General features: G+C 37.2%; 1 protein-coding gene across 2 annotated transcripts in view; it reads left to right on the top strand.

Moving 5' to 3' along the window:
• Positions 1-25986, top strand: part of EXOC4 (exocyst complex component 4) — an 850866-nt gene that overhangs the window by 280348 nt on the left and 544532 nt on the right. The window contains exon 10 of one of the 2 annotated variants that reach the window (XM_030932531.1): positions 7268-7437. The exons of the other annotated variant lie outside the window; for it this stretch is intronic. Coding sequence (XP_030788391.1) covers positions 7268-7437 — 170 coding nt within the window. Of the gene's footprint in view, positions 1-7267; positions 7438-25986 lie in introns of those variants that run through there. 2 annotated transcript variants of the gene reach the window in all.

The raw sequence follows: 25986 nt of genomic DNA, 5'->3' as shown, positions 1-25986 counted from the left end.
CATAGTTGTGCAAATATCATAGAGTGCACTTACACAAACCCAGATGGCATAGCCTACTACACACGTAGGCTACATGGTTTGGCCTGTTGCTCCTAGACTACACACCTGTACAGCATGTTACTGTACTGAATAGAGTCTTTGTAACATAGTGGTATTTGTGTATATAAACATAGAAAAGGTACAGTAAAAATACCATAATCCCATGGAACCATCATTGTATATACAGTGTGATGTTGATGGAAATGTTGTTATGAGGCATACAACTATACATTTATCCATCCTCAAATGCTACTCTCCTAAAGAGAAATGAAAGCACATGTAGAGTTACTTGGTAACTTTTTATTAATACAAGAAAGTTAGTTATGTGATTTCTAAATCACTCGTGTTGGGTACAAGTGGAATCTAGGGGTTCTGAGAGTAAAAAAGGAAAGTTAAAGCAGTGGCAGAGAAAGGCTAGATGGGTTTGGCACATATTCAGCTTTGTCAAAGGGAATATGAAGGATTCCAGTTCACTTTACATGCCAAGGCATCTGTGATGATGGAGAGAGTGATGTCACATGCTTTGGCAAATTAACTGCATAACCTTGAATGTAGTCAAGGGGCTTATCCTACTCTTTTTTTCTAGTTAAAGTGTCTCTAAGGTTGGCCTTTCTGACATCATGGCCAGACTCATAGAGGCAGGACTTAATGGAAGCTAAAATCATTAGTATACATATACATACAAATACTTCTTAAGATACATATTTTCTGTAAGGAATCCAAACTGTAGGAAAAGGATAAAATGAAGTTTTTAGTAAGGAATATATTTTAATGGAAATAATATTATAGTACCCATTATTATTCATTTCCTTTAAAATATAGATGATATTATCTTTATAAGAGATGGTGTTTTTATTTTATTGACTATAAATGTACTTATGAAATCTTTCCTAAGTTAACTCTTGAAACACAGATTATAACACTGCTGTTGCACAGAACCCAACCATCCATGTTGGAGAGTGTCTGTGCTGCTTTAATTAGTTCTGATATAATAAACCATTTTATGTTTAGCAGTTTAGATTTATAATATGGTCTAGTTGGCTTCTAACTACAGATCATTGACTGAATTTATATCTAATTTTAAAATTTTGACAAGTAGGTGAAAACTGGAGGAGCGACAAGGGAACATTTTGGTAGAACCAAGAAAGACTTGTCATTAGTCAGGGACTGTGGCACTACCACTTATTTCAGAGCCAGGCAAGACTTACGAGCAGATTTACCAAAGTCAGGGTTCAAAATTAGGAAGAAAAAAGACATGAGAAAAGTTCTTCATATGTGAAAAGTATAGTAGTCCTTAGGTACATAAATCCTCCTTGGATTTGTGATTGAGAATTCAGTTGTACTGCTTCTTTGCAGTGAACCTGACTTTTAATAATGTGATAGCTTTTTTATTTTCAAAAAATCTTCCTTTAGAATTGTTTTTAGAAATTAGTTTTGGGGACTAGAGGCCTGGTAGACCTACAAGCACAGATTGAATATCCCATATCCAAAATGCTTTGGACCAGAAGCGTTTGGGATTTGGACTTTTTCAGATTCTGGAATATTTGCGTATACATAATGAGATACCTTGGGAGTGGAACCCAAGTCTAAACATGAAATTCATTTGTTTTTATATATGTAGCCTGAAGAAAGTTTTATACAATATTTTAAGTAATTTTATACATGAAATGAGGTTTATGTTAAGTACTTGTGTAGAATTTTCTACTTGTGGTGTCGTAATGATGCTCAAAAAATTTTGGATTTTGGAGCACTTTAGATTTTGAATTTTTTGATAAGGAATGTTCAACCTGTACCCAATACTTACTATTTCTAATGTTGGCAAAGCCAGTAATTCCAAAAATATTCTAAACCTCTTTTTTCTTCATTAGCTTGAACTTAACTCTTTTATTTTCATTCATCAATATATGACCCATCATTTAGCAATATTTTAGAAACATAAAAGGAGGGATGGGCCCAAAAAGACAGGAATTATAATAAATTTCTTCAGTGAAACTCCTCTTAGGAAATGAGTATTAATTGCACTCTTCCACTGTAAACAGGAGCAGAGTAAGCACACCGATCAAGAGTTGGTGCTTAGTTTTATAGGTAATTTGTTTTCCTGGGTGCCAAGTGCTTTTTATATATGGTGCTATGGTCATATCTTAATGCCAAGAAATGAAGCATAATGCTAAAAGAAAACATAGTTCTAGGAGAAAGTCTGCTTTTCATACCTGTTTCTTCTAGAAGTGAATAGGACTTTGGTGTGGGCATTTTAAAAGTTGGCCACATCAGGTTTTAAGCTTGGAATCCGTGTTTGATTTTGAATCTTAGCCCAAGAAAAATAAATGTATTATTTTCTCCAATATAAATTTGTTTGGAAGTGTCAGTAATTGACTTATTTAGCAGCAATAAAGCAATTCAGATAATTTTAGAAAATTTACTTTTGAGGAAGAATTCTAATGAAGGATAATTTAAACAATTATGCATGAGAAATAACTATTTACTAAACAAGAAATAGGGTTACTGTAGATGGTTAGAGTTTAAAAGTAGAGATTTGCTTTGAATGTAATTTTTTTCTTTGAGATTTCAGGGTGAAAATTGCATGGCTGGAGCATGACCCAGAAACAGCCTTGTCATTGATTGCCACTGGGAATACAGTAATTGAAGATTTGCCTGTGTTGATTGACTTTCAGTATCTGATTACAGAAGCTCTGAGCAATGTATCTTGTTCTTTTATCTCCTTTGTTGCCTCCTTTCAGAAATGCTTGTAAAATATGTCTGGTTTATCTATAGATTTTTGGATTCTTAGAAGGCCACTTAACCATTTCTGTTAGTATTTAACAGTTCAATCAATTTGAATAGTAATGAAGAAAACCTGAATTAAAATGTACTAGGGTTCTGAGATTGTTATTTCTGGTATATAATATACTTTTCTAATTTATTCTTTGTAGAACCTCATCTCTATAAATGTTTGTGTTGAAATGCTTTTTGGTCTTAAGTGATGGAATGACGGCCTATGCCAGGACATCGTAGCTTGTGGATGCCTACTCTTTTCAGATGACTCGGTGGTGCAGGTTAATATTTTGAGTAAATCTTTAGGAATTAAATTCAGTACTGTCAACAATGAGAATCTGGCCAGTTTACGTAGAGCTTAACAGAGGCAGAATGTATTAGTGGATTTTAGTTTTTTTTTAAAAAAGGGACATTGGTATCATACGCTATTCTATACCTAGCTCTGGGGATAGCGTGTACAGTGTGGATTATTTATGGTCCACTCCTGGCCACAGGTCTTCTGTGTTACCTTTAAAAAGCTATGGTAGTGCCACGGCTGACTGTGCCATCTCTGTATGGATTTTCTGTTTATTTGTTTTATAGAAACTAGTAGTATGATGTCAGAAACTGGCTGGATTAAGTACAGTATGTTGGAAAAGAGAAATGTGTTACCTGCTTGATGGGAGTACAGTTTGACTCTTCTCTTTCCCTGATGTGCTAATCTAATGATTTGGCCTTGATGGTATGGGAGTAGCTGGTGAGAAAAAGGAAGGGAAGGAAGATGAGGTAATTGTCCTTGGATAAAAGATCTAACTTCAAGTCTTTGCAAATGACAAAATGGGAGAAGTTCACATGGCATTTGAGAATACCTCTTCTAAATTACTCAGTTTAGGTCAGAGAATTTTGTTTCAGCTCACGTAAGAACTTGATTTGTTTCTAGTGTTCCCTATGTTTTCATAATCAAACCGTAGCCTCTGCCTTTTGACGTTTTGTTTTGCTCAGCACTTTGGTTCCGTGTATTCATGTTTTTGTTGCCATTTTTGATTTAGTGTAGGATTTGATTAATGACTGCATACATTTTAAACGATGTCACATTGAAATGTACATTTGCTCAAATTTATGTATAATCAGTAAACAGATGTTTTTGTTCTTTCTGTTTCCGAGATGCATGTTTGGTTGTAGTTGTTTCCATTTTGTCCTAGGTTGAAGATCCTTAGCTAATTTCAGTCAGCCCTGAGCTGTCATTCCTGTTCATCACTGTCACATCAACATTGTTCCTGTTCATCACTGTCACATTAGCAGCAAATCTGAACTTGCTGATTAGTAAAGTGGATGGAAATCACAGCTCTGTGTGTGTCCAAATAGCTACTCATCAGCAAAGCTTGTGATGGGGCCTGATGGTTTAATGCAGGCCGTAATCAAGGGCTAGGAAATGTTTTCTCTGCAGTTTAACCTGGTAGTATTGAATTACATTAACATGTATATACACTTGCATACACATACACAGTAGTGTTACATCAGTGTTCAAAGTCAATCAGGCCAAATCAAACAGAAGAAGGAAATAGATTTTGAAGATGACTTTTCTTGTGATTTTAGTCAGCAAACTTAAACAGCACATTTTCCTTTGGTCTCATTGATTTCCTCATATCCAGCTGAAGAACTGCTTGATTAATAATATACTGTCTTTGGTGACATGGACTGAAAAAGTATGGGGTAAATGGGGTGAATTTTATGTTTGGAGCTGTTATTATCCCATGTGGTATCTGTTGCTTACTTCTCAGTGGTACTTGTATAGATGTGTCAACAGATTTGTGCCTATGACGCAGAATACTTAAAAGGTCATGAGAGTCATTACTTGGAGACGAGATGGGCCCTCATATTGTGCTCACAATGTCTCTGCGTGAGCACATGGAACAACTATATTTTATTTTTTGAAAACAACTTTTTTGAGTGTCAAATGCTTATCGGTTGAGAGCCCACTGTAAAACTGAATGTCTTTGTGGCACTTGACTTTTGAGATGATGTTTTTATAATGCCTCATTGTGGGAGGTTAAGAGTCATTATCCTGATTTTACTCAGGAAGTTCTGAGCAGGTAAGTGACTTGTCCAAAGTTACCCTCCCCGTAAGTAAAAGCCAGACCTTGAATGCAGGCCTTCTGACTCCAGCTACAGTGATTTTGTCTTTCAGCCATTAACAGCTGCCTTGTTTATGTGGCTAACATGATTCTAGATAATTATGAGAAGAATTTCATTTAAAAGAATTTCTCATACCTGGAAATTTATAATCATACCTGAATGACCACAGCCGCGTGAATCCTAACTTCAGTCAAGATAAGCAGTAATATTGGAAATACTGTAGAAAGCAAGGATGGCATCACAGTGTCTACCAGCATTCTGTGGGAGGATTATAGGATTTGCATGCAGACCAAGGGCAGCCTGGGTAATCAGAGCTCTGATACTGTTTTATGGAAAGCAATTTAATGCATATTTTTAAAGCAATATCAACTCTTTTATATGATTAAAAATGGTTTCTAGCTTATACATTTTAATTTTCTTTTATAGATTTCAGCCCCGGAATTATACATATCCATCCTCCAAACGTGTCATTTTCTTCCTCTCAAGGCTAGTGGTACACGTTTAAGTATTTCCAGCATACGTTTTGTTGCTGTTATAAACTCGAATAAGCATCTTCATTTTCTTGCAAGATTTCTGTCACTATCGCATCATCTTTGTCTTTTCTGATGGCTTACATTAATGCAGGCAGTGCTAACACATTTGTTTCTTTTGTCTTTTATGACAGTCTGAGTTTTAAAACTTCACTTTTATTCTGAGTTTAGTAGTTTTTGTTCAGAAATAGAACTTTGAGGCAGCAGCATCAGGTAATGAAAAAAGTGTAGGCTTTTGAGACAAAGACCTGAATTTGGATTCTTGCTGTTCCACTTACTAGCTTTATTGAATTACTCAAATACTCCCAGTCACACCCAATCCTGTTAGTAAAATAGGGGTTAGTTGTGCTGTTGTGAGGATTTGATAGGGCAGCCTGAGAGAAATGCCTGCCATGGTCCCTTACTCAGAATAAATGTTCAACAAATTACAGTTCTCCTTTATATGCAGTACTGTTTCTCATGCTTTTTAATTAGATATTTTGCTCCCTCTGTTCGCCTCTCCCTACTCCTCTTTTTCTCCTTCTCTCTCAGTTTGTAGCCACAAATTCTTATGAGATCACGCACATCCACTTCGAAGTTTACTTTGACCATGCTCTGATCATACGAATAGTTTCCAGCCAGACTTCTTCAAAATATTGCTGGTAGCAATTTTTATCACACTACTTTTTCCAGTGATATCCATTGTCTCCCCCGTTATCTATTTTATCTGTTCTTGTTTCCTTCTCTTTTGTCAGTCCATTTTTAAAAAAATTTTTTTTTGAGACGGAGTCTCGCTCTGTCACCCAGGCTGCTGGAGTGCAGTGGCATGATCTTGGCTCACTGCAAGCTCCGCCTCCCGGATTCACACCATCCTCCTGCCTCAGTCTCCTGAGTAGCTGAGACTACAGGCGCCTGCCACCACGCCTGGCTATTTTTTTGTGTTTTTAGTAGAGACGGGGTTTCACCGTGTTCTCCAGGATGGTCTCGATCTCCTGACCTCGTGATCCACCCGCCTCGGCCTCCCAAAGTGCTGGGATTACAGGCATGAGCCACCGTGCCTGGCCTCTTTTCAGTCCATTTTAAAGGCCTCCTTATCTAGTTGACAGGCTTCCTTTATCCTGGCTATAGGAGTAGGTTTGGTTGTGAATAACAGAGACTCAGCATAATAGTGATATCACAAGACAGAACTTTATTTCTCACATAAAAGTGTGGGAGTCAAGTGCTTGTGTGGGGACTTTGATCTGCAAAGTCCTCAAGGACCCAGGCTCTTTCTATCTTAATGCTTCACCACATGCGTGCTCCATTCCTAAGGTCCCCTCCTGGTCCAAGGTGGATACTTGAACTCTTACTATTGTATCTACATATTAAGCAGCAGGAAGTAAACGGGGCAAAAGTAAGACATATCCTTCTCTTTGGAAGTTGCCCACACTGACTTCCTCTTACATTTGGCCAGAACTGTATTACATGACTATGTCTAGATACAGCAAAGACTCAGAAATGTATCCTGTTTCAATTATCCACGAGCCTAAAAGAAGGAGATAATGGATATTTGAGGACAACTGGCAGTGTCTGCCTTGTTGGTATGTGTGAGATATGCCATATCCTTAGCCAAGGTTTTAGGAAACCAAATCCTCTAATTTCACACTGTAGATTTTTTTTTTTTTTTAGATGAAGTCTCACTCTGTCGCCCAAGCTGGAGTTCAGTGGCGTGATCTCAACTCACTGCAACCTCTGCCTCCCAGGCTCAAGTGATTCTCATGCCTCAGCCTCCTGGGTAGTTGGGATTACGGGCACCCCCCACCACATCTGACTAATTTTTTTTGTATTTTTAGGAGAGATGCGGTTTCAGAATATTGATCAACCTGGTTTTGAACTCCTGACCTCAAGTGATCTGCCTGCCTTGGCCCCTCAAAGTGCTGGGATTACAGGCATGAGCCACCGCGCCCGGCCTAATTTCACACTACATAGCTATCTATTGTTATCCCATGCTTTATCTTTCTAAGTCCACACTATCTATGGAAATAGAATACCACTTGTATTTCGTTCATTTTCTTGCCAAGAGAAAAGTGTTTCTTCTAGTCAGATTCTTTGTTTTCTCCTGAACCACCCACCATGGTCAGTGACTGTAGTCTTAGCAGGCAAATCTAGCAGAATGCCATATTGGATTTTTTCCCCCACATTCCTCTGAAAGTAGTCTAACGTGGATTTTACTGTTGTTTTAAACCCAAATAATGGTAGTATAACACTCTTTCATGTATTTTTATCAAAGCATCTGTGGAAATATATCAGTGCTCAAGTGTAACGAAAGAACATTTAACCAAACTGTATTGAAGATGGGGTTGTAAAAAGTTTTACATGTTGATCACAATAACATATATTTGTGGTTCATTTTGTTTTCTTTTATAAATAAATGTTTCCTTTCTTTAGTAGGAACAATTACAAGAGCTTTCCCAGGTATCTGAGGCCATAAGAATATTTTTATTTTAAAGATGAGGCAACTGAGTTCAGACGTTGGATAACTTGTCCAAGGCCCTGTAACAGGCAAGCAGCAGATCCCAGAATCAAACCCAGGTCGTTTGAACTAAAATTCACTTCCTTTTTCACGTGGTACAAGAATGGGAAAATAAGAGCATTCTTTTGCATATTATAGACTGAATTCTCAAAATTCTTTATTTCTTTGATTTCAGAGTGGATGGGTCATCCTTCATGGCAGAACCCTCATCTCTATACCGTATTATTCAGCTGGGATAGAATTATTTCCCTTTATTTCCTGTTAAATGGTTTCCTTTTCATCCATAGCTTGACAAACATCTCCTTTCTGGTTCTTAAAATATTTTACTCTTAGACCTTCCCCCTTTCTTCTCTAATTGAATACATAATATTTTTTAACAGTCGTATATATGCTCTCAAGGTACTTTAAATCTCTTCAGGGACACATAATATATGTATGAAAAAGGATTGATAGGAAAGGAGTGGCAACTCATGCCCGTACTCTCAGGACTATGGGAGGCTGAGGCTGGAGGATCACTTGAGTCTGGGAGTGTGAGACCAACCTAGGTAACAAAGTGAGACCTTTGTTTCTACAAAAAATAAAAATAAAAAAATAAAAAACTCAGCCAGCTGAGGTAACATGTGCCTGTACCCCCTAGATACCCGGGAGGCTGAGGGAGGAGAATCGTTTGAGCCCAGGAGTTAGAGGCTGCAGTGAGCTGTGATCGTGCCACTGCACTGCAGCTTGGGCTACAGAGCAAGATGCTGTGCCAAGAAAGGAAAGGAAAAGGAGGAGGAGGGGGAGGAGGAGGAGGAGGAGAAGGAGGAAAGGGGAGGAGTAGGAAAGGGGAGGAGGAGAAAGGGGGGGAAGGGTAGAAGGGAAGGAAAAGAAAATTGTCCCTGTGAAATTGCTGTGGAGGAGGTGGAGGAGGAGGTGGAGGAGGAGGAGGAGGAGGAGGAGGCGGTGGGGAGGAGGCGGCGGAGGCGGAGGAAAGGGGAGAAGGGGAGAAAGAGAAGAGGAGAAGGAGAAGGGAAGGAAAAGAAAATTGTCCCTGTGAAATTGCTGCCTTTTTTTTTGTCTTACTTAGTCTTCTTTATTGGTCCATTTTTAATATAAACTGCTGCTGATCTGTCATTCTCTATTCTGGAAATGTTTACTTCATTGTCTGTCTTTATCTTTTACCCAGGTATCTTGTTTCTGTGGTATGCTTTTTTTTTTTTTTTTTTTTTTTTGAGACGGAGTCTCGCTCTGTCGCCCAGGCTGGAGTGCAGTGGCCGGATCTCAGCTCACTGCAAGCTCCGCCTCCCAGGTTTACGCCATTCTCCTGCCTCAGCCTCCCGAGTAGCTGGGACTACAGGCGCCCGCCACCTCGCCCGGCTATCTGTGGTATGCTTAAGCCTCTGCTCTACCTCATTGCTTCTAGAAAGAACAATTTTATCCTTAGACACACACATGCATGTGTCTAAATGGCAATATTACTATTGCCATTATATTACAGAGAGTGAGACAGAAGGCAGTGACAGAGTGTCCTGCCCTCCCTGGGAATGGACAGAGCAGCATTCTTTCTGTCCTACTTAAGCAATGTGAGGCTTTGATTTGATATGAGACTTTTTTTTTTCTTGTATTGTCTTCTTTTTATTGTACTATTATTTTGTTGTCTGACAAAAATAGCCATCTCTCCTGTATCTCTTTTTGCCCTTAACCTTTTCTGCTGGGTTGGATTTTTTTCCTATTGTATAACTGCAATGTCTGAACCTTAAATTGAACTCAAATTATGAACTTTGAAATGAACTTCCTTTGGCAAGACTGATTTAACAGAGTTCTAGATCTCAGTTGCATTCAATTCCATGTTGATTTAAGTAAAGACAGGCTTAATACCTGTTAATCAAGAATAGGAAAGTTTGTTTGCCCCAGATATACATTCTCTCTAAAAGCTAACTATAAAATCGGTGTAGTAGCTTGGATGATTTAATGACTTGGAGATTTTTTTCCTTTTTTGTGTGTGACTTAGCAGTTTTTAAGTATAGGAAAGGAAATTATAATACGGTTTTATAAAAATGAAACCTGTTTCAAGATCCCATCATTAATGGGGCCTGAATTTTTTTGTTGGTCTTTGCAAAGGAGATCATTGCTCTGTGAAGTTTATGAATCCCTAGACCTGAGAATTTCCAACACTATCTTACTAAGGAAATGTATAGATGCTCTCCCAGAAGATTCTAAGGAGGCATGCCCTAGGGGCACATCTTCTGTAGAGGTAATGAGTTCACTGGAGGTAATCTCACAATCCCTTCTTGCTTGATGATTTTTTGATAATTCTGTAATTCGAGTATGAAAAAAAAAATTACCACCAGCAACCTCTAAAACCTGGGAACAGCAGTTAGCTATTTCCTGGTAGTATTTTTGCGGACTTTAGAAGGTAGGCACTAGATAAACATAAGGCATTTTTTGTTATTACTGTTGCCATTACTTGTTATCATTTATGTAGCACCTGCTTCACTAATGCAGTTGCTTACAGGAGCTGCAATTTTACTCCTGATGGCTACTTTTTGTCATTATGTAATCTGTGGTAAACCACATACCATCTAAATGTTGCCACTGGATTTCTTTCTTCTTCAAACTCCAGCCCTGGAATACTGTTGCTGTTCTATTTGTCAATGAACCGCTAATAGAAATTTCTTAGGAACATAGCATACTAGATGCCCAGGAAAAGAAAATATTATTAAAAACCAGCGTAACTCCACCTGATTACCCCATCATAGTTCTTATTACTTCAGAAAACTGTTAAAAGAACATTAATAAGTTTTCCATGCATGGCTTCATTTTTATAACCAATTGCTAAATTGCTAAGTTGCTGTTTTATTCACTTTCAAATTTACAAACAATTTCCAAGTCTGTGCTTTCATTTACTAATGCAAAGCTCTTTGCATATATATATATGTATGTGTGTGTTTCCTGGTAAATTGTCATGCCTTCCTTATTCAATAGCTTTGGGTCTCTTATTCTGAAAGATTCCTGCCAGCAGTTATCAATTTGCATGTTATGGAACAATGTATTGACCTGATAGACTTTGCCAGTTTTACTTGCAAAGCTAATAGCTTCCCATTATATGGTAGAGAAAGGCTTTGTTACACAGACACATTTATTAATTCTCTATTTACTGCTCCTCAAAAAACTAAAAAAATTTTTGTTTTGAAATTTGGAATCTTGATGTTTGGAATATTTTTACACAATGAATCGAAGCACTTCTTGCTAGCTCTTTCCCCTTTTTTGACATTATTAACAATTTTGTTTCTTTAATTCTAGGAAAAGGAAAGATTTTACATTAAGATACGCAATAATAAGGAAAACCATGGCACATCTCCTGAATATTTATGTCTACATGAAATGATTTTTGAGACAGAATGTTTTTGAGTTATTTGTAATATAGTGTCCTTAGGTTATTAAACTAATTATAGTCATTATTTACCATTTTCATATTGAAAATGATTCCCCATATTTTTCAAACCATTTGAGAAATTGTGCACTATGCAGGAAGTATCAGTTAGATATACCGTCTCTGAGAACCTATGCCCAAATGGCCTTCAGCTTAATTTTTCATGTTTGAATATTGGTCACTGTTACCTGTCCGTTATGGGGCACTGTGGTTAGAATCTCCCTGATAGCCTTAGAAACTGTTGGCTATAAACACTTGGGAATAATGATGCATTATTTCTCATTAAATAGTTGCCTCATAAATAACTACTTTCAGGCATGAATCATCTACTGAGGTATATTTGTTTTTATGTTATGTTAAGTTACGTTACGTTATGTTATGTTATTTTTTGAGAGAGCATCTCACTTTGTTGCCCAGGCTGGAGTACAGTGGTGTGATCATGGCTCACTGCAGCCTCAACCTCCTGGGCACAAATGATCCTCCCATCTGAGCCTCACAAGTAGCTGGGACTGCAGGCGGGCACCACCATGCATGGCTAATTTTTTGTATTTTTTTTTGTAGACATGGGGGTCTCGCTATGTTGCCTAAACTGGTCTTGACTCCTGGGCTCAAGTATATTTGCATATTGAAGGAAAATTCTTAGTGGATGTTGGCCTCTATCTGGTGAATGAATAAGCAGAATAATAGATTTTAAAATTCTGGGTAATATTGGGACTAATTTTTGGGGAAAGAAGTTTTCCCCAGGCACTGTATCCTGTGTCATGAGTGAGGGGTGGGTGTCCAGTGAGGAATTCCAGCAGAGACTGAAGTCCCATTTGTGGTGGTCATGCACTTTTGCTTTCTGGTAGATTCAAGGTTCCAGGGTTCTTGTTAGGAATCTTGCTTTAGGACACAGTGTAAGTGCATTTTAAGAACTTATTTTAAAAATTATTTTGAAGCAATGTGTGTACAGGCCAAGATCCTTGGCCTTCTGAAGATTCACTGAAAATTCAAATGGCAAAAGGCAGATTAATTAGAGAAAAGGCAGACAAAGTTTGTCTAGTTTGTGTGTGTGTGTGTGTGTGTGTGTGTGTGTGTGGGTGGGTGGGTGTGTGTGCCTTCAGAATGAAGACCCAAAGAAACAGAGGTAATTGTCCATTTTTATGTTTAGGTTCAACAAAGTATGGACAATCATGTAGAATTATGATTGGACAAAAGAGCATGATCATGATTCTCACAGAAGGAGTGGGGAAATCCCGCAAGGCCTGTCCGTCTAGATTCTTCCCAGCCTCTCTGAGCATGCATGCCTTCCTTCTGGGTATACGGCAGGACCCTTTCTGGAACTGGGCGTGGGGAGTGGGGGCTCTTATGACCTATAGTGAAACAAGGTTGGTCAGATAAGTTCCTTTTGGCCAGTTTTTACATGGAAATGTGGAGAGAAAGTTAGGGTAATATTTTTAGGTTTTATGGCTGGCCTTGAGGTAAAGGGTCTGGCTTCCGTGACCAGCCTTGGGCAAGAGGGATTCTAGTTTCTGTGGGTAGCCTTGGGGGAGAATAGGACTGAGGAGGAGAGAAGATCAGAGAAAAACTTCAACTTCTGAGGCCACTTCTGAAGCCTTCATTTTGGGGATATTGTCTTCTGAGCCCCAATATATGTCACTTGGAGAAGGCCTACTTAAAGGTGTTCAGAAAATGATTTGAAATGGTTTGAAGCTGATCTAATGAATGGCATTTAATTCTATGGTTGATTGTCAGTACCATTTTAGTTTTTCTTCTATGTAAAAAAAAAATTTGAATTTTTTTTAGAATTGTTGGATTCAGAATAAAAACTTAGAGGTTATAAATATTAATAATATTAAGTGTGTTTAGACTAGAAATATGGTAATGGAGTGCCCTAAGATGACCACAGCTATCAAAAGAATGTTTTGCTTATTTTCAGTTATACCACAAACATAACAGCTTGAATATATTGAGAAACTTGAACTTTTCAGATTTGTCCTTGAGCTCTTGATTGGCTTTGCCATTTATTTTCTGGATGGTGTGGTAAAGGATTTAATACCCTTTGGTATTGATTTTAAAAGGTAATGAGAATTTTTTAAATATAATCCTTGCAAAATATACTTTGTGTATAAATTGAGTGTCCTGACATAATCTCAATAGCCTAAGATTTTCCCCTAAGGCACATTTTTACGTTTCTATTCAATATTTATTTGAGCTAACTCAGGCATTGACGATATAATTTAATTAATTCTGTTTATTCCACCCAAGCTCTTATCAGTTGATTTTCCCTAGTGTTGAGTCTCAGAGGAGTATTTTTATATTTTCATCGCTATGGTTATACTGTGGGCATTTTTTCCCCTCATTTTACCTGGTCCCTTAATTCCATTTCTCCTGAGTTGCTGCTCCCTTGAACAGCCTCATCCATCCTTCATACAATAAGCTTTCGTATATTTAATAACTATTATTAGGTTACCCTTATGCTGTCTTTTCTTCAGCCACAATAATCCCAGTTCCTTCCAGTTCCTTTAAGCTTTATTTTTATCCTGCTTTTATCCAGCCTTTAATATTTTAGCAGCTTCTTCTAGATCTTCTTTAGAAAAGAGTAGTATGAGATTATAAAACAAACCTACTGCTAGAAGTGTGCTTGTCACTTCTCCTCTATAGCAGTCAAATTCTTTGAGATCCTCAAACTGAAGCATCCATGGGAACATTTATTATTTGTTTAAATATGGCCATAAAAATCGACTTTGCAATCATACTGAGTCATCTTGACAGTGCTGTGAGTGACAGAAACTAATCTTATCTGCTGGCTAGCGTTTTAAAAATGATAAATGGACCCTCAGTCTTTAGTTTGCCTGTAAATGAAATTAGGTTTATCTTATTTCTTCCAGAAATAGCATTACTTAGAAAAATTTTGAATTATTTCTTTCTGAACAAAGTTAAATGGCCAAGGCTAGGGGCTAAATTTTGATTATTATTACATACATATATTTTTTTGCCTTTTATCACAAATAATGGTGCATTGGGAAAATTCAAGTACTAAGAAATCAGCATATATTTTCTAAACAGAACAAAGATTCCTCACCATCTATACTTGCAGCCGAACTGAGAAATATATGTTCAAAGTAAATTTTACTGAATATTTGTTCTTTGATTTTTTTTTTCAGATCTAAAATAAAGTTCCAAATCTTGATAATCACAGCATGTTTAGGACTAATGTCTTCATTGTTTTATCTGTCTTCCTTTTAGTTGCCTAATCATTTAAAGATCAAATTAAATTGAAATCTAGTATAATTTCTGCTGGTAAAGTGACTTTTATAGTAACTTCCACCATTTATTTGTTTTCTCAGTAGGAAACTGATTTACCTTTACTTCCACGTGTGTTTCTGGTATCTTTATTCTGAAATTGTCTTTTCTTTGTCAGTCAGGATCTAGGACTTCAGAACCCGTTTGTATCAGCTCCTATAAGAAACGAAATGAGGTCACCTAACGGTGTTGAATGCCTTTTTCTTCTGCATTTTAACTGACATTTTAGAACTCCAATACTGTCATTTTTTTTTCTTTCCTCTATTCTTGATCTCTAGGACCATGTTAGTAAGTTTGTTACATATTTTTTCAAATGTGATTTTTAACCAAATCGAGGGAATTAAAGCAATAACCTTTTTATGTTCTGTTTCTAAAGCAAGAGGACATTGCTGTGTGGGTTGATTTTTTTGAAAAACCTTGTTGTCTTCCACTTGCAGGTTTCCTTCCCCTCCCCCCCCGCCCTGCCTTTTTTTTTTTTTTCTGGTCAGTGTATTTCAGGGCTCTTTGTATCTTGCACATGAAATAATATGAAAAGAAGGTTTGAATGAATGGGAGGATAACTCTTCACTTTTTGTTTCAATTATTTCGTTTTTAAATTTCATTTCACTTTGGGCCTTTAAAAGCATATGTGTGTGTACATATGTATGTGTGTGTGTATTTATGTGTTTAGTATTTGGAAATTTGTAAGGGATGAAAAGGTTACTTCAACAATTCCCTTATCTATGTGGTAGCTGTTTCTCTGTCAAATACTCATAATGAGTTATTCTTTTCCTCCCCCACTTTAGGTTCAAGATTCTTGCATTGTAGAAGAAAAAAGTATAGTAATGCCTCATTTGCTAGTATCTTTAAGAAACGAAGTGTCTCTCAAAAGTTAATTTTCCAGATAACTAAATCCTACCTCTGGGAATCATACTAGCTCCTCCATTTTTAGATGTTGAACAAGTTATAAATTTCATTGAACCTCCATTTCTTCTTTTCTAAAGATGGACATGTAATACCTATTTTAATGATTTGTTCAGAGGATGAAATAAGTGTAAAATGCCTAGAACTGCAAAAAACTTAGTATTTTTGAGATATCAAGAAAACTGGATACCTTATAGCCGATTGATAAATACTAGGTTCTTTCCCTTTTCCCATTAAATGCCATATCTTGATTTAAATTTTCTTTTTCTTATTTCTTCATACACTCATAGTCATAAAATCATTTAGATTTTACATTCAAATTAAAAAAATTTTTCCTTTCTGTATTTATTACAGATTCTCCAGTTTACATTCTCTTTATCATTCACTTGAACCGTTTTCAATATTAAAGATTCTTAAAAGCAATCTAGTTTGACTACTGTCCCAATAGTTGAATTCTATTTGCATCCCTTCTTCAAGTTACTTTGCAGTCTATATCTGTTGCTTAAATGTGCTGGTCCTAGTTTGACCCTGTCTAACCACAAAGAATGTCAGATCTCAGTCTCACGTGGCACCCTTCAATACATGAGGATGGTTGGCATGTTCTCACTGAGCCTCCCCTTTTCCAAATGAAAATCCCTACTTACCAGTTTATATTTTGGGGTTTCCAGTGGCTTGACACTGGGGTTGCTATTTCCTGCTGTTTCAGTTGGTTTAACTTGCTCTTGGATTGGAATGGACTCTAGTCTAGATATGATTTAACTAATCCAGAGGAGAGTGAGATGATTACTTCTCTTCTAGATACTTCTGTTAATGTAGCCTAATATCACTCTAGGTATGTTTTATAGCCAGTCACTCTGTTGATTCATAATAACTTCTAAGAATTCTTTCTTATGGCTACTGTTTTTAAACTATATCCATTTTATTTTTTTTAAGATCAGATTTATTGAGATATAGTTTACATACAGCAAAATTTTACCCTTTTTATAATAGCTGGAAAACTTTTTTTTTTTTTGAGAGATGGAGTCTTGCTCTGTTACCCAGGCTGGAGTGCAATGGCACGATCTTGGTTCACTGTAGCCTCTTCCTCCTGGGCTCAAGTGATTCTCCTGCCTCCGTAGCTGGGATTACAGGCATGTGCCACCACACCCAGCTAATTTTTGTATTTTTTGTTTGAGATGAGGTTTACCATGTTGGCTAGGCTGGTCTCAAACTTCTCACCTTAAGCTATCTGCATGCCTCGGCCTCCCAGTGTGCTGGGATTGCAGGAGTGAGCCACTTTACCCGGCCTTAGCTGGAAAACTTGAAGAGTTTTGACAAATGTATACAGTCATATAACTATCACCAAAATTGAGATATAAATTGTTTCCTTCCTTTTCAAAAGTTCTCTAGTATCCCTTTGCAGCCAGTTCATTTCCCTACCCCCAGCCTCTGGCAACCTGATTCCTGTCCATACAATTTTGTATTTTGTAGATACCATTCTATTCTTACATGGTTGGCTTCTCTGCTCTGGTATAATACTTTATTTATTTAAAATTTCTTCATCTTAATTTGGATATGTAGCTCTAGACTGTCAAGATAGTTTTAATCCCAATTCTGTTTTTATTTTCTTCCCTATCTCATACCATGCATACATTTGATATGCATTTTAGCTGATCCTCCATGTTATTGGGGATAAAAGGCCAACCAAAGATAAGAGCCAAGGGGAAAAAAACTCACAAAAATTCCTTATTTGACACTAGACAACATTATCTAAGGTAACACTTATTCATTAATCATTGTCTTTTGATATTTTACTTTAATCCACTAAACTTTATTATTGTTCAGTTTGTACTTATATAGGCATACGTTGGAGATATTCCAGGTTCAGTTCCAGACCACCAGAATAAAGTGAAAAATCACCATATACCAAGTCACATGAATTTTTTAGTTTCTCAGTGCATATAAAAGTTACGTTTACACTATACTGTAGTTTGTAAAGTGTGTGATACCATTATGTCTGAAAAACAAAATATATATCTTAATTTATTGATAAGCTTTATTGATAAAAAGTACTGATGATCATCTGAGCCTTCAGCAAGTTGTCATCTTTTTGCTGGTGGCGGGTCTTGCCTTGATGTTGGTGGCTGCTGACTTATCGGGATGGTGGTTGTTGAATGTTGGGGTAACTATGCCAGTTTCTGGAGATAAGGTAACAATGAAGCTTGCCCTATGGATTGACTCTTCCTCTGACAAAAAACTTCTCTGTAGCATGCAATGCTGTTTGATAGCATTTTACTCCCGGTACAACGTCTCTCAGCATTGGAGTCAGTCCCCTCAAACGCTGTCACTGCTTTATCAATTAAGTTTATGTAATTCTAAATCCTTTGTTGTCATTTCAACAGTGTCTACAGTATATTCAAGAGTAGATTACATCTCAAGAAATCACTCTCTTTGCTTGACTATAAGAACTCCTTGCTCATTCAAGTTTTATCATGAGATTGTAGCAATTTCATCTTTAGGCTCCACTTCTAATTCGCTTGCTGTTTCTACCATATTTGCAGTTACTTCCTCCACTGGAGTCTTGAACCCCTCCAAATCATCGACGAAGTTTGGAACCAACTTCCAAACTCCTGTTAATGTTGATACTTTGACCTCTTCCCATGAACCAGAAATGTTTGTAATGGCATCTAGCGTGGTGAATCCTTCCAAAAGGTTTTCAATTTACTTTGCCCAGATCCATCAGAAGAATCACTATTTATAGCAGCTATAGTCTTATGAAATGTGTTTTTTAAATAATAGGACTTAAGAATCCAAATGACTCCTTGATGCACGGGCTGCAGAACAGATGTTATATTAGCAGACATGAAAACAATCTCCTTGTTTTTATGTCAACAGTGTTGACATTTCACTAGTGTTTACAGCATCTTCACCAGAGTAGATTCCATCTCAAGAAACCACTTTCTTTGCTTGACTGTAAGGACTCTTTGTCCATTCAAATTTTATCCTGAGATTGCAGCAATTTAGTCCATCTTTTAGCTCCACTTCTATTTATAGAGAACAAGCAGAGTAGATTTAGCATAATTCTTGGGGGCCCTAGGATTTTTAGAATGGCAAATGAGCATTAGCTTCAACTTTAAGTCACCAGTTGCATTAGCCTCTAACAAGAGAATCAGCCTGTCCTTTGAAGCTTTGAAGCCAGCCATTGACTTCTCTCTAGCTCTGAAAAGTTCTAGATGGCATCTTTTTCCAATAGAAGGCTGTTTCATCACACTGAAAATCAATGCCTTCATCAATGTTCTTGGCTAGATCTTCTGAATAACTTGCTGTAGCTTCTACATTGGCACTTGCTGCTTCGCCTTGCCCTTTTATGTTATATAGATGGCTTCTTTCCTTAAACCTAATGAACCAGTCTCTGTTGGCGTCAAGCTTTTCTTCTGCAGCTTTCTCACCTCTCTCACCCTTCATAGAACTGAAGAGAGTAGAGCCTTGGTCTGGATTAGGTGTTCGCTTAAGGGAATGTTTTGATTAGTTTGATCTTCTATCCAGACCCACTAAAACTTTCCCCATATAAGAAATGAGGCTGTTTCACTTTCTTATCCTTTTCTCTTGGTTCACTAGAGTAGCACTTGTAATTTCCTTCAAGAACTTTTCTTTGCATTCACAATGTGGCTGTTTGGTGCAAGGGGCCTGTCTTGACTTTCCATGTGCCTTCCTCACTAAACTTAATTATTTCTAGCTTTTCATTACTTAATTAATTAATATATTTTCTTGGGACAGAGTCTCACTTTATTACCCAGGCTGGAGTGCAGTGGCATGATCTCGACTCACTGTAACCTCCACTTCCCAGGTTCAAGTGATTCTCATGCCAGCCTCCTGAGTAGCTGGGATTACAGGCATGTGTCACCATTTTTGTATTTTTAGTAGAGATAGGTTTCACTGTGTCGTTAGACTGGTCTCGAACTCCTGCCCTCAAGTGATCTGCCTGCCTTGGCCTCCCAAAGTGCTGGGATTACAGGCATGAGCAACCACGCCCAGCCTCTAGCTTTTAAAATGAGAGACGTGTGACTTTTCCTTTCACTTGAACACTTAGAGGCCATTGTAGGGTTATTAATTTGTATATTTTACGAAATTGATGTGTCTCTGTGAATTGGGAAGCTGGAGGAGTGAGAGAGAAATGAGGGAATGGCCAGTGAGTGGAGCAGTCAGAATGCACACATGCATTGATTAAGTTTGCAGTCTTGTATGAGTGTGGTTCGTGGTGCCCCAAACAATTACAGTAGTAACATCAAAGATCACCGTGATAGATATAATAATAATGAAAAAGTTTGAAATGTTGCAAGAATTATCAAAATGTGACATAGAGACACAGAGTGAACACAGGCTGTTGGAAAAATGGCACCTATAAACGTTCTGGGTACAGTGTTGCTACAAACCTTCAATTTGTAAAAAATGCAATAAAGCAAAGCATACTTCAAAAAACATGTGCTGGTACATGTGTTTTAACCAAGGACAGCACAAGAAATCTTGGCAGATGTCATGTTGAAATCTGGAGCATGCCTTTAAGCCTAGATTTCCGTTATATAAAAGTTTAGTAACCTTTTCTGCCTACTAATGTGACTTTGAAAGTATCACCTGGCACACTGTTTATTGAAATTCACATTTTTCTTTGTCATTTTTGTTCTTTCACATTTTTAAGTTTGAAATTTATGTGGCTGATACTTTCCATAGCCATAAGTTGTACAAAACCAGTGGATTTTTGTTTCTCATTTGACTATTTCTTATGAATGAAATCTTCTCTAAAGTATGTTTTTCTATTTGAATTGAAGCCCTTGTTGCCTGCATTAGGTATTAAACAGCCCTACACTGGCAGGAAGAGGTGTTATGTAGTAAATCATTTATATTTACTAAATGAGCCCTCTGAGGGCAGGCACCATGTCTCCTTTGTGTACTAATGTGATCCCAGAATCAAGCACAATGCCAAGTACATAGTAGGGATTCTCAAATCAGAATCTCTAACTCTAGCCTAAACCTCTTTCATAGCCGAATGTACTGTATTCTGTTGTATTAAATATCAGGCCCTGTTTGCAGATGACATGATTGTATATTTAGAAAACCCCATCATCTCAGCCCAAAATCTCCTTAAGCTGATAAGCAACTTCAGCAAAGTCTCAGGATACAAAATTCATGTGCAGAAATCACAAGCATTCTTATACACTGGTAACAGACAAACAGAGAGCCAAATCATGAATGAACTTCCATTCACAATTGCTTCAAAGAGAATAAAATACCTAGGAATCCAACTTGCAAGGGATGTAAAGGATCTCTTCAAGGAGAACTACAAACCACTGCTCAGTGAAATAAAAGAGGACAGAAAACAAATGGAAAACCATACCATGCTCATGGATAGGAAGAATCAGTATCGTGAAAATGGCCATACTGCCCAAGGTTATTTATAGACTCAATGCCATCCCCATCAAGCTACCAATGAGTTTCTTCACAGAATTGGAAAAAACTGCTTTAAAGTTCATATGGAACCAAAAAAGAGCCCGTATTGCCAAGACAATCCTAAGTCAAAAGAACAAAGCTGGAGGCATCACGCTACCTGACTTCAAACTATACTACAAGGCTACAGTAACCAAAACAGCATGGTACTGGTACCAAAACAGAGATATAGACCAATGGAACAGAACAGAGTCCTCAGAAATAATACCACACATCTACAGCCATCTGATCTTTGACAAACCTGAGAAAAACAAGAAATGGGGAAAGGATTCCCTATTTAATAAATGGTGCTGGGAAAATTGGCCAGCCATAAGTAGAAAGCTGAAACTGGATCCTTTCCTTACTCCTTCTATGAAAATTAATTCAAGATGGATTAGAGACTTAAATGTTAGACCTAATACCATAAAAACCCTAGAAGAAAACCTAGGTAATACCATTCAGGACATAGGCATGGGCAAGGACTTCATGTCTAAAACACCAAAAGCAACGGCAGCAAAAGCCAAAATTGACAAATGGGATCTAATTAAACTAAAGAGCTTCTGCACAGCAAAAGAACCTACCATCAGAGTGAACAGGCAACCTACAGAATGGGAGAAAATGTTTGCAATCTACTCATCTGACAAAGGGCTAATATCCAGAACCTACAATGAACTCAAACAAATTTACAAGAAAAAAACAACCCCAGAAAAAAGTGAGCAAGGGATATGAACAGACATTTCTCAAAAGAAGACATTCATACAGCCAACAGACACATGAAAAAATGCTCTTCATCACTGGCCATCAGAGAAATGCAAATCAAAACCACAATGAGATACCATCTCACACCAGTTAGAATGGCAATCGTTAAAAAGTCAGGAAACAACAGGTGCTGGAGAGGATGTGGAGAAATAGGAACACTTTTACACTGTTGGTGGGATTGTAAACTAGTTCAACCATTATGGAAAACAGTATGGCGATTCCTCCAGGATCTAGAACTAGAAGTACCATATGACCCAGCCATCCCATTACTGGGTATATACCCAAAGGATTATAAATCGTGCTGCTATAAAGACACAGGCACATGCATGTTCATTGCGACACTATTCACAATAGCAAAGACTTGGAATCAACCCAAATGTCCATCAGTGACAGGCTGGATTAAGAAAATGTGGCACATATACACCATGGAATACTATGCAGCCATAAAAAAGGTTGAGTTTGTGTCCTTTGTAGGGATATGGATGCAGCTGGAAACCATCATTCTCAGCAAACTGTTGCAAGAACAGAAAAACAAGCACCGCATGTTCTCACTCATAGGTGGGAACTGGGCAGTGAGATCACTTGGACTCGGGAAGGGGAACATCACACACCAGGGTCTATTATGGGGAGTGGGGAGCGGGGAGGGATGGCATTGGGAGTTATACCTGATGTAAATGATGAGTTGATGGGTGCTGACAAGTTGATGGGTGCAGCACACCAACATGGCACAAGTATACATATGTAACAAACCTGCACGTTGTGCATATGTACCCTAGAACTTAAAGTATAATAAAAAGAAAAAATCAGGCCCTGTTTAGACTTGTTTTGTTATACATTTATGGCTATTACTCTCAATAACAGAGTTATTCTTCCTGCAGGAATTTAAATAATAAAGATTTTCTTGAAAAATGTAACTAAGTTTGAGACTATAAAATCTATATCTCAGAGCAAATCTAGCATTTAATGACATCTAGCTTTTACTCAAAGGTAACGGCCTTATAGTGTTTTATTACCACCAACAGTATTATAAGTATAAGGCTTTTTACACTTTCCTTTATCACTCATTTTTATTAATTTCGGAAAATAAAAGATAAGCATAAGCACTCAACTTTAACCGAGATGCAGTTGCAAGAATACTGTCCAGAGTTTCCTAACCTCACAAATGAGGGCATGTTCCTAGCTTCCACATTAGAACTTGTAATGGCCTTTTTGATATGTTAACATTTCTGGACTACCACCCCCAGTTATTCAGCAAAACACTAATTTAAGTGCTGCTGCAAAGGTATTTTGTAGATTTGATTAAAGTCCATAAGCAGTTGACTTCATGTATGGGAGATTATAATAGATACTCTAGGTGGGCCTGATTCAGTCAGCAAAAAGTTCTTACAAGAAGAGTGTGGCTTTCCCTGAAAAAAATTTCATTTGTGGACAGCATCTTCAGCTGATTTCTGGGACTTAGGCCCCACCTTCCTGACAGCCTGTCCTGATGATTTTGTACTTGGCCAGATGGCTCCCACACTATTCTAAGCCAATACCCTGCAGTATATTTCTTAACGTGTATCTCCATTGGTTCTTCTCCTCTAGTTGAACCCTGGCTGATATATTACTCTATCAGAATGATGGCTCCTGATAATTTTTTAAGAAATAGTGTGATGCTAAGCATGATTCTTAATTAATCACCCTATTCCTATGCTACATATCAAAAAAAGACCGTTGCTGCATGTTAAGTTCTTGGACTAAACATACTTTTCACTTGCACAGCTGCCACAAACCATACTATTGTATACTTGCCGATTTTGTCATTTGATTTTTTTTAATTTCTAGGTTTATTCTTTTTAAGGATAGTTTCATCATGTTATTTTTCTGGTCTAGAGTACAGAGAAATAATATTTTGATAATTTTAGTTGTTTCAAAATTGCTCTGTTTTTTGGAAGGAGAAACGTAACTGCCGTGCATTTTACTATAGTCAGTAGTTAAATGTATAACATGTCAGCTCAAAGATTAAAATGTGAATATTCTAGAGCACGAGTACAGAGAGTTGATACAAAGGGGGATGTCAGTTGCTCTGAAGTTAAATTCCAGGATTCTGTCACGTGCTGATATAGTGCCAAAGCATATGGATCTCCATATGGTGCTGCTTTTGGGGTTTATACCACCTGTAATCTAGCCGATTTTCATTCATTTAAATTTGTCCAAGAGGTAAGCAAACTAAATAAGGAAATGAAAATAATATGCCTGTGTTAAAATGCCGAAGTTTGGGATGAGTTACTGTTGTTACAGTGATTACCAAGAAAAAAAGAATGGTCCATTAAAGGAGTGCATTAGTAATATAGCAGTAGTGTTTCTATCACCTCATTAACAGCAGGGAACAGTGTATCTATTTCTGACTTGTGGAGTGGAGAGGGAAATTAATTTTTTTATTTTATTGAGTCTTCATGAGACGATGGAGTTAGATCATTTTGGACATTTTTTAAAGTAATAGTAATGAATATAAATATGTTTTCATGGTTCAGGAATAATGATATTGTGAATGGCACTTGGCATTTTGATTGAATATAAAAAGTAATAAAACTGGTTGCATTCTGACTGCATGATATTGCAGTTGTTTTATATCATTAAGAACCTTTGATTTCAGAAACAGAGAAAAAAAACATGGCTCAATTGAACCATGGTATTCAGACCTCATAAAAATGCTTCTCTGAGCTTGAGGCAGAGTTGTTGGTTTATGTGTCAGCTAGCATTGTTTTACATTGCATCTTAAATATTTTAGCCTCTCTTCAAAGCAACTGTTTTAATAGACAGGGTAGAAATCACTGAAGATGTCTTTGTGTTACTGCTGTCACATACAAACAAAAAGGTACTACTTGTTTACAGTCTAGCAGACATTTGAGATTTTTAACTGCAGGTATTTTATTAATACCCAACATGTGAGAGAAATTGAGCCATAATTATTGATATTTGAAATTACTTCAAAAGCCATCTATGTTAGGCATTACCTCCTTTCAACCATAGCCACCTCTAGGGAGATATGGCAAATTGGACTGTTTCTGCAGACTCGGCTGAAACTCAGTGATAACTTAGAATCGGGGTAATGAGGAGGGACAGTGTCCTTAACTAGTGACAGAAATGATCGTACATGTATAATCAGCACAGTCAGGCTACATGGAAGTATCTGCCACTGTATTCATAGCATCTGGCACAGTATCTGGTGCAAAGTAGAAAACACCATATTTTTCTGATAATAACAAATCATGTTTTTTCACACTTAAATGTTTGTCGTTCAGGTGTATTTTACCCATTAATGTGTATATTTACTGTTGTTTTTGGCCTCCTCTTAAAGTTTTATTAAATATTTGAATAAAATGAGTTTGGTGAATTAATAAAGGAAGGAGGAGAACTTACCTTTGTAAAGTCTGATCCATTTGCTTTTCGTAGAATTGAAGGATTATTGACTGGATTAACATGTAGTGAGCTCCAGTACTATCCTTGCCATTTACTAGTGGGTGTGTGACACTGGGCAACTTACAACATCTCAGGCACTGATGGATTCTTTATTGATAAGCTAGGGTTAGTATTATATATCCCACTTTATAGGATTATTATGAGAATCAAATAAGATAATGGATATGAAGTGTTTTATAAAGTGTGGTATACATACAAAGGGTATTACTAATCACAGTGTGTCTGTAATTTACATCTTTGTTTATTCTGACGGCCCCAGCTAATTCAGGCCTTTTGCTACCTCACACTTGTATTGTACCTATCTTCTGCTAAATCAATTCCCTGTCTCTTGCTTTTATAGGATGTGTTGAGTAGTCCTGAAATAATGTTCTAAATATGTTACTTTCCTTTTCAAGACTTTTTGCTGTGCCACCTGTCTACTCTTCTAGCCCTTATCTTCTCTTTATACTCCTTCCTCCCATTTCATCCTCTGAACTGCTTGCTATCCCGAGCTCTTTATACTTGCCACCTACATGCCTGTGCCCGTGCTGTTATTTCTACCTAAAATCCTTTCTCCTTTCTAACCTCATAATGTTTCTACTCAACAAAATCTGATTTGTTTCTCAAGACTCATCTCAGATATGACTTTGTCCCTTAATTTTTTTCCTCCTTTGCCAGGCCCAATGTTTCTTTTATAAAAATGGAATAGATAATGGTAGGAATGGGGATGGCAGCCAGGGGAGAGAAAGTATTAACAAATTTTATTTTCTGTTGTTCCC

The sequence above is a fragment of the Rhinopithecus roxellana genome, chromosome 6 (assembly GCF_007565055.1).
Source record: "Rhinopithecus roxellana isolate Shanxi Qingling chromosome 6, ASM756505v1, whole genome shotgun sequence".
In the NCBI taxonomy this organism is placed as follows: domain Eukaryota; kingdom Metazoa; phylum Chordata; class Mammalia; order Primates; family Cercopithecidae; genus Rhinopithecus; species Rhinopithecus roxellana.
Note: the sequence above shows the minus strand (reverse complement) of the source record. Positions and strands in the feature narration are given on the sequence as shown.